The sequence below is a fragment of the Lontra canadensis genome, unplaced genomic scaffold, assembly GCF_010015895.1.
Source record: "Lontra canadensis isolate GAN:19392208 unplaced genomic scaffold, GSC_riverotter_1.0 scaffold110, whole genome shotgun sequence".
Classification (NCBI taxonomy): Eukaryota; Metazoa; Chordata; class Mammalia; order Carnivora; family Mustelidae; genus Lontra; species Lontra canadensis.
Genome location: NW_022631104.1, coordinates 2,729,871 through 2,739,313, shown reverse-complemented (window position 1 = coordinate 2,739,313; position 9,443 = coordinate 2,729,871). Strand labels below are relative to the sequence as shown.

At 59.6% G+C, this 9,443-nt stretch overlaps 1 protein-coding gene across 1 annotated transcript; it reads right to left on the bottom strand.

Annotated features, from left to right (window-relative positions):
* Positions 1-1,207: 1,207 nt before the first annotated feature.
* On the bottom strand, positions 1,208-9,095 carry ALOX15B (arachidonate 15-lipoxygenase type B). The gene is made up of 14 exons (XM_032839851.1): positions 8,949-9,095; positions 8,646-8,868; positions 8,386-8,467; positions 6,298-6,420; positions 5,931-6,034; positions 4,832-5,004; positions 4,464-4,610; positions 4,158-4,361; positions 3,109-3,195; positions 2,821-2,990; positions 2,549-2,670; positions 2,351-2,451; positions 2,101-2,271; positions 1,208-1,669 (listed from the first exon to the last, which is right to left on the bottom strand). The coding sequence occupies exons 1-14, from the start codon at positions 9,093-9,095 to the stop codon at positions 1,490-1,492; spliced, it is 2,034 nt and encodes a 677-aa protein (XP_032695742.1). The 3' UTR covers positions 1,208-1,489.
* Between the last annotated feature and the right edge of the window lie 348 nt (positions 9,096-9,443).

Genomic DNA, 9,443 nt, shown 5'->3' with positions numbered 1-9,443 from the left:
TTAGGGAGCCTGTCCTCAGGAGCTTGCCGTATAGTGATCAGGGAGTGGAGGTGGCTCATGTCTTCTTGAACACGCCTCCAAGGTAGCCTCAAGGGCGAGGGAAGGATGAGGGAGGCAGGTCAGCTCCTAACTGCTTCATCGTGGAAATGACATACTTTGCTTCTTCCTCGAGCCATTGGCTACCATTGGTCATCTGGTCCCAGCTGAAGCTATTAGCAAGCACAAGCTCTCTGCCCCAGCAACTAATACTTTTTGCCACCCCAAGCCAAGTCAGATGGACCCCTCCTCATGGAATTTGCCTCTTGAGACAAAGAATTCAAAGACAAAAATGGTAGGAGTTGGTCATTCCGACAGCGTTGCCTAAGGAGGCTGTGCATTGGGTCCTGTGACCAGAGCCTCCTTGGGTCCTTCCCAAGGACCGTGTTTAATGCTTTAAAAAAAAAATCCCTCAAGATACTCAGTTTATTTCCCATTTTTATGCTTTTATGACTTAAGTTATCAGGAATTGTCTTCTGTTGCTAGGAGCCCAAGAGTTTAAGAGTTCCGTGTCTCTGACTCATTTGTGGCCCCAAATCTCAGCAGAGAACAGGCATTTGGGGAGCTGCCCACCAGCAACTTCCCCACGCATCGCTCTCTCAGGGGTCATGTTTGTGCAGTGATCCGAATACATTTTGTATTCTGTCCACACTGTTTTATAAAACTTAGCGAGCCACAAACACCAAAGCAGTGACATCTACAATCTGAGCCAGAGATGGTAACCGTTAGGTGAATTCCAAGGGAGCCATTTTGGTCTCAATGGACGGTTCTTGATTTGGGACAAGAAAAAAGAAGGACAGGAGGGAAGACTGTGTATGCAGTGTTGGAATCCCATCACTGAGGACTGAATCTGGAAGGCGACCTATGATTATTATGGCTCTGCTGTTTTCTAATTCTCTGGAAATGGAGACTGCTTTATAAAATGCAACTTTTTGTCCAACTTTGGAGCAAATTTTTAGGAAAGCGTACATGGGCACTGCCCAGACAGCTGCCCCCTTCCTTCTGCCCTGCTTCTGGTAGCCCCTTCTTAGTGGGCTGTTCATTGTATAGCTGGGACCATGGGTCACTATCAACCTCTTGGGCAATTTTTCAGCCAGTCAGGAGGGCTGCCCTGTGTCAGGCGACCATTAGGCCCACCCAGCTGTGGTCAGTGGGATCAGTGGGACCAGAGGATACCCCTCCCCCATCACAATGTAATGCAAACACGCAAGGCAACACAAAGTCATAAAAGCCTTTAAGGGAGCTGTGGGCGATCAAGCACTTTGAAACTTGGAGTCTTCAAAAGGCACATGGCTGCTGTTCTCTGGGGTCTTTGGTTTCTCTGTTTTGTTTCTGCTGTTTTGTGGTGTGTAGGTGGAGTTCCATGTGGCTTGGTTGTCCCAGGAGAGGCATACAGGGGCTGGGTTTTATGGGGTCCAAGGTATGCCTCAGAGCACACCGTTCTCCGGGGGATTTAGATGGAGACGCTGTTCTCGATGAGGGGAGGGTCCAGGTAAGTGTAGGGCAGCTCCAGCCCCTGGTTCCGATCCCGGATCTCCTGTGAGATCTGGGCCAGGCGGTTCTGGAAGGCGGCAATGCTCCGCCGAGGGGCCTCCTCCGTGAAGTGCTTGTCGGGGTAGGTGCCCAGGGGCCGCTGGGAACCAACCACAAGGTCGAGTGTAGGGGCGGCTCAGCAGCTGGGACCCGCCTTCGCCGCCCACCCCAGGGACTTGGCTGAAAGCAGCCTCCCTCCAAGCCTCATCCCTGTCCTGCCCCTGCTCTAGACACTGAGGGTCACTGCAGGCAGCTCTCGGGGACCAAAGCTCAAGTCAGAGTGTTCAAGGGGGCGTTCCCTACCCCCCGCTCGATCACCTTGCAGCCAGGGGGACTTGATATCAAGTCATTTGATCATCTGACCATCCTTGTGAGAGGGCCAGCGTTCATGTGTCCCTTCGGGAAGGGTCAGTGGCGTGAAGGGACCCAGTGACTCAAAGGCAGTGCAGGGTATCCGGGCCAGAGAAGGGAAAGACACCCCCTCACATACCCCAGAGCTGGCCTGGCCTGGCCCCCCAGCCTCACACTCACCCGGTCTCCAGGCTCCTGGCTCAGCAGCCAGAGGGCAATGATGATGTCACACGTGGCATTGACTGGCGGGAGGGTAGCTAGAAACCCCTCTGGCCTTGTCTGGCCTTTGGAGGTGGGGGGTGGCAGCTGCATGGTGGGCGGCAGGTTGGGCATCCAGATACAGGAGTCAAACTGGAGTGGAGAAGGCAACACTGAATCCCAGGAGCCCGGCCCCACTCCGTCCCGCTGGCCCGGCACGGACCCTCCTCACCTGCCCGGCACTGACGGCGTAGTGCTTGGCCGAGCTGTTGAAGATCACCATGGTAACATACTGGACCAGGGTTTCCCGGGTCTCCAGCGCAGAGGGCACACCTGTGGGGGGAATGGGACTGGGCATGGGGCCGCCAGGGTCCTCGGGACCCCGCTGCAGGGGACTGAGGGTGGGGCCCCGGGGCCGAGGTCCCCGTACCTGAGCTCTCCCTGCCCAGGAAGCCCTCCGAGAAGATCTCCCGCACCCAGGCCTGGAGTTCAGGGTCATCTTGCACGGCTGTGTCACTCGGGTAGTAGATGTGGATTATTTCGGAGACAAAGCTGCAAGTGGGCTGGGGTCAGTCCCGACTTTTGCCCCGACCCTCTCCGAGGAGCAATGTGGCTCGGTGTCATTCACATCCAGCCCTCCTCCTTGTCGGGGGCCTCCCTGGGCCCTCCCCACCCCCAGCTCGCTGAGGATGGCCCCTTCACCTCTCCACTGCCCCCCAGATCTTCAACCCGTCATCGCGGTAGTGGTAATTGGGGACGTCTTCCACGCCTCGGGCCCGGATGTCCTCAGGCAGACACAGGACGGAATAGCTCAGCTGTTGCACGTTCCTCTGTATCAGCTCCGAGAAGCCCCTGACACCGATGCCTGTGGACTGGGAGACAGAGCTCCTGGGTGCCGGAGCGCTGGCCCTGGAAGCGTGAGGCAGCACTGGTGGGAACCCCCCCAAGTCCCCTGCCCCCCACCGCCAGCCTCCCTGGGGCAGAGCATACCCGGTCCACCACCTGCCCCGGGGCGATGAGCAGCTCACGGGCAAGAGTGTTGATATGCAAGGTGTACCGAGTATGTGGGATCAACAGCTGTAAGGGTCAGAGAAGACCGAGGTGGGTGAGGGCCTGCGTCCCTCCAGCCCCAGACCTCCCTGCCTCGAGGCACCAAGTCTTATAAATCACCCATGCAAAGAGATGACAGTGACAAGAGGGCCAGCCAGGGACTGGGATCGGGGCTCCACACCTCATGCCTGGAGCTGGGCTTCAACCAGTATCCTTTTCTATAAACGGGGCCTGGTACCTTCCTCTCTCCTGGCAGATGAAGGGGCTGATCTGGGGGAGCACTACGAGCCCCCCAGCTCTGGCATCTTGTGGTTTACTGACCCCCGCGCAGGCCACGCACCGTGAAAAGCAGGGCCCATGGAGAAAATGGAACCATCCCCCAGAGTACAGGCCCTGTGAGCTAGCTGCTGATGGTCAGAAAGAAGCAGCCTGGACTGGAGAGGAGAGAAAAGGACCCAGGAGAATGGCTCAGGAAGGATCAAAGAATCCAAAGACCCGTAGATCCTGCAGGGGAGAATTCCTGCCCTCAGAGAAGAGATGCCCCAGGTCCCTGGGGGAAAGGAATCTGGGCCCTCTGAACGCTTAGCAGAACCCACATTAGAGAGGTGGGTCTCCCTCCTCGGGCTCCCTCACCCCTGCTGCTCTCTGCAAGAACCCTACTGCTCCGTCAAAGTCAAGTGCACACTCTGATGTCTGCCTTAGATCTCTCCAAAGAACGGGGCTTCTGGATGGTGGCTGACCACTCTCCCCTAAGAAGTCCCATGCAGTCCCGTGCCGTCCCCTCCCTCACCCCAGCCCCCATGCTCCTCGCCCAGGCTCAGAGCCTGGGGGAAAGCAGGCTGCCTGGGGAAGTTGTGTAGGGAGAGTTGGCTGCAGCAGGATGGGGGGCTCTGCACCCCCGCCTGGAAGGATAGGGCCACATGGGGACAGGCGGAGGAGCACCCCGAGGTACAGGGACCCAGTCTGGGCCCCGCTGCTGAGCCGCTGACCTTGAAGAGTGGGTGGCAGTGGGGCAGCTGGCGGAGCGTGGCCATGGTGAAAACCTCAGGCAGCAGGTGTGCGTGTAGCAGGTGCGTGACCGCCTCATGCACGGAGAACTCGGCGTTCCGCACCCACGTCTTAGCCAGCAGCCAGTCCCACTTGTTGTCACCGGGAAGGAAGATGGGGCTGTCGGGTCCCGGGCTCTGGCTGAGCTGTAGGAGGAGCCGGTGCAGGGAGAGGAGGGCGTGGGGTGCCCGCAGACCCCTCTGTAAAACCCCTCCCTCCCCCTGCGCCTCCCCCTCCCAGATGCTGACCTGGATGGCGAGGGGCAGCAGCGGCCCTCCCCCGGGGCGCTGGTACAACAGGGTCATCGGGGCTGCAGAGAACTGAGGCTTCCCGTTCACGACGTTGGTGTGGACGCTGGAGAGGATGCCATGATCCACCAGGAACAGGGAGCCCCTCTGCAGGAGAGAAAAGGGGAGCAGGGGCTGCTCCTAAAAGATGCAGGGCTGGGGCAGGGAGAGGACTCAGGGCAGGGAAAGGAGTGTGCCCGGGAGAGGGTGCTGTTGGGGCATATACGCAGGCAGGTCCCTAGGAAATCTGTGCGCAAGCACGTGGCCCTCTCCAGCAGGGGACGCCCCGAAGGCATTGGGATGGCAGTGGGCCAAGCCCGGACCCTCACCTCCAGCTCAGCCTGCAGACTGGTCCCAGGGCCCAGCACGGGGGCCACCATGTCATCCGTGACGGGGAAGTTCTCTGGGAGGTGGCGACAGCGGCGGATCAGAACAGGGTTGAGGCCGTTCAGGAACTGGGAGGCGAAGAAGGCATCCTCTTGCCAGTGCTTGACCACGTACTCTGGGGGGGGCAGGCAGCGGGGGGAGGGGGGCCGGGCCATCTCAGCATGGAAGCCCCCTCCCCCCACCCCCACGCCCCTCCCCCGAGCTTCATGGTGGAGTTGCTGCTCCCGGGTCCATCCTGGGCTCCCTTCACTTCCCACTCTGTACCTTTCTCAGCCTGGGCTTCAGCCACTGCGTCTCAGCAAGCAGCAAACCTGAGTCCCCAGCCCACCTGTCCTGCCATCTACCTGGCACCCCAAGGCCAGGATTCATCAGCCTCAAATGCAGCTCTGGGGGCTGCTGCCCTGGCCCCGCCTCTCCTGTCACCTGACTTCTGGGGACCGGCAGCCCCCTGCAGCTGCATTTGTTGCTGACAGGTCTGGGGACGGCTCACATGGGCTCTCCTCCTGCCCTTCCCAATGGTCCCTACGGACGCTCCATCCTGAGTAGCTCTGGCCCCACCTGCTTCCAGTCATGCCTGCTAACACACTGCCACACCACAGGGTCCCCTCCTGGGAGAGCTTTCTAGGACACCTCCCGTTGCCCAGACGCCCAGACGAGACAGGTCCCCCTTTTAGGTACTCTCTCTGGGGCCAACAAACAGGTTTCACAAGAGAAACTCAGTGTTTTGATTTTGAGCCTATCGTCCACTCACCTGCTCTACTGTGAGCCCTCTGGGGACAAAGACCGTGTCCACAGCCCCAACCCAGTGTCTGCTGGGTCACCACCCAACAAATGTGTATTGGATGAAGGGGTCTTGGAAGGTTAGGGACGTGCCCAGTCTCCGCCCTCTTTTGGATCTGTGGAGGAGGTAAGGTCTAGCAAGGGACAGGGACCTGCCCAGGGTCACACGGTGAACCCATGCTTGACTGTCTGAGGCCCCGGACGGCTAGGAGAGCTGAGGTCTCAGGGAAGAAGTCAGGGCCCCCAGCCCGAGTTCCTCACCGGCGGCCGGGGTCTTGCGGAAGTTCAACATCGTTCTCATCTCGCTCAGACTTTTCCAGAGCCCTTTGCGGTCCAGCAACCCCTTGAGTTTCAGCTCCGTAAACCTGGGGGTGACAAGGGTCGGGAGGGGGCATGAGGCCCCCCGGGAGACCCTCCCCTGTCAGCTGGACTTATCTTTCCTGGGCTCTCGAACCGGCCCCCCAGTCCTGAAGTAGCCACTGCCCCTGAGGTCATCACTGTCCTGTGGGAACTGGGGATGGGCAGAGGCTGTGCCTGTGGGACCCACGTCCTTGACAGTGGGGGAGGGCAGAAGGCGGGAGTCCCACGCAGCTGAGGTCCAGGGTCAGGAAGGAGGGGGCATCCTTACGCAGAGCTGACTTTCAGGTAGAAACAGGAATTCTTCATGACCGAGTATTTGATGTTGAGATCCAGATCTTTTACGGATTTCTCATCCAGACAGCGGGGCCAGCCCGGGCTGTAAGTCTTCCAGCTGGAGGGAGGAAGAGGAAGGTGGTCCACGAAAAGGCTCAGGGAAACCCACTGACCAGGGCAAAGGGAGAGGTAGGCCCCCGGAGGCTCTCGCCAGAGCCATCCCCTTCTACAAGCAAGGGCATTCTGAGCCCTGCCCCTGCCTTGTTCCCACAGTGACATTTCTCCCCTGGTCACGTTACTGGTCCAGGGCTGGGCACCTCGCCAGAGCTAGGCCAGTCAAAGTCCTTTCCAGGAAATCAGAGATGGGGGCTATTCAAAAGGAGACATCAGGTCCAAAATGGAATCACTTGTGCTAAGCCCACATCCTCAAACCAAGGCTTCATGCCTGACCTATTGGCAAGGTCAGCTGCTCCCAGGATCGTGACCTTTAACCAGTCAATCTGGAATTCCTGGGTCATCACCAGTGAGATAACCTGCCTGATACATCCCCACCTTTCCCCAGAGGAAGGTGATCTTGCCTGAAACCATTGGTTTTTGCTAAAAACTTCCTTTTTCTGCCCCCATGTGCCAAGAAAAGCCTCTCATTTTGTATGGCTCCTAGAGGGGATGCAGCCTGATTTGCAAATCATTGAATAAAGCTAACTTGAGCTTCAAATGGGCTTGGTTGAATTTCTTTTTTTCTTTTTTTCTTTTCTTTTCTTTTTTAAACAGGGCTGAGTCAGAGAGAGAGTCTCTGTCTGAGTATCTGGACTCCCACATGCAAACATAGGGACTGTTAGATACTGTAAGGACTGGGACCCAAAGAAAGCTATTCTACTGAGAGAAGGAAATGTGAAACATGAGAGAAGCTTCTAGGCCCCCAGAGACAGGGAGAGAATCCGCTTGGCTTCTGGCCTCTGAGATCTGGCGACCTTTCGGTATGTCTGTGAGTGTATGTCCTCCTGAGGACAGGGATTTCATGAAGGTTTCCGCAGCCTTGGGCAGGCATCCCACCGGAGGGACTTTGACTTCTCTGCCCAGGTCTCAGGCGTCTTGATCAAGCAAGCACTACAGCCTGCAGACGTTGGTTGAAAGGGTAAAATCGGTCCCGTGAAGCTGAGCTCACCCCTCACCCGGCCCGCAGGCCAGTTCTCTTATTCATTTAGTCAGTCACTGCCATTGGCCTTGAAAGAACAAGTGGCAATTAAAACACTTAAAGTCCGCTGCTCCCAGGTGGTGGCCCAATCCTGCCTCTCACACAGGGAAGGTATAAACATTCACCCAGAGGTCTAGGTCAAATGCAGGTTCTGATTCAGCGGGTCCCGGCATGCGTGGGCCCCGGAGCCTGCGAGCTCCCAGGTGATGCTGACACTTGCAGGCCTAGACAGTTGGTGCCCAGGTAGCTGGGAGACCTGGAGCAAAACCTGCAGCCCAGGCTTCGGGCAGCCGCTGGGTTGGCCGGACCACGACCTTTCGAGAACTTGCACCTGAGCACCCCGTGACCCCTGGCTTTGTGCTCCCCTGCAGCCCCCACCCCTCACCAAGGCAGCCTCTAGGACTGGGCTCTCCCAGCTGAGTCTGGGGCGAGAAAGAGCCCTCTTCCCGCCTGCCCTCCGGGATGAGTTTCCTGGGCTCCTGAGTTTCCTGGGCTCTGAAGGCAGGGTGGAGATCCGGTTCCACCCAGATTTCCAGGAGGATGAAACACCCGGAGGGATGTAAAAGCCCCAGGGCAAGCAAGACACCTGCTGGAGGAGGCATTCCCAGCCCCGGTTTTCCCAGTCTTCCCAGAGTGCTTCCCCCAAGGCTGGTTACAGTGGTGTTGCTACCCCTACCCTTCCTATGTGATTCAGTAGGAATGAGGGTGTCAGGAGTTTGCGTTTCTAACACCCTCCACCCCATGCCGATGTCGTGGTCCGGAGAGGACTGGCAGGGACTCCAGTCAGTGTCCTACCAGCTGAACCCAGGCTGCCCCACATCCCTTGGGTGACCACCGTCCCCACAGCCTCCCCTCCCCACGAGCTCCCCAGGGCAGCCCGCTCCTCACTGGTATGAGTCCTGCCTGGCCTGTAGCTCTTCCTGGCGCTGCTGCCGGAGGATGGGGTGGTCGTCGGCCCAGGAGACCTTGGCTGTGAGCGCACAGGAGCGGTGAGGAGAGCAGAGAAACAGCTTCCCCCACCCCTCCCCGTCCCACCTCTGGCCCGAGCTGTTCTGCCCTCCGCCGCGGGTCCCCTGCTCCCACACAGGGCCGCCCCCTCCTCCTCCCTAGGGGCCACACCCGCCGGCCTCTCCGGTCCCCCTGCTCACCTGCCCCCGCGCGCAGCGCCAGGCTCCTCGCGCCCTCCAGCCACTGGTAGCAGGGGAAGCGCAGGGGCGCGCCCCGCGGCGGCGAGAGCTGGATCCAGCGGCAGAACCAGGCGTCGCGGGCCACGGCGCCGACCGGGGCGGACAGCAGCAGGGGCGCCTTGTGCACGCGCAGCAGCAGCACGGGACCCACGTCCTGGGGGGACTCCACCTGGAAGTCCTCCACCTGCGGGGGGAAAGACAGGATCGGAGGAAACCGTCCCCTGCTCCCTCCTCCGCCCCCAGCTCGCCCCGCAGTGCACTCACGGCGCCAGCGCTGAACTCCTTGCCCGGGTGGTCCAGGCGCAGTGGGGGGGTCTCTCCCCGGGTCCCCACGATGCTGACAGCTATTTTGTTCCACGTGCCAGCCCCGATGGCGTCTCCGGTGGACACTCTCACGCTGAACTCGGCCATGGTGCCGGCGCAAGTCTGGCGGTCTCCTGCGGCTGCGGAGACCTTTAAAGCTCGCGGCTCCTCTGGGGACACGCCCGGGCCCGCCCTGTCCGGGCCCGGTCCTGCGCGGCGGTTTGTCGTCTCCCCTTCCGAGTGTCCCCGGAGCAGACGCGCTCACGCGCTGGGCTGGGAGGCTCCGCAGTGCTGGGTGAGCAGGGACTGGGTGTCCGGAGGTTTTGAGACCCGGACCTTCCAGGGATGCAGGGCCAGAGAGTCAGGATGCGGGGGTGGGGGGGGTTGGGGGGGCACGAAGATACATTTGTGCCCCTCTTTTTTTTCTTTGCCTTCTATGTCTCTGAAAACCTCTGC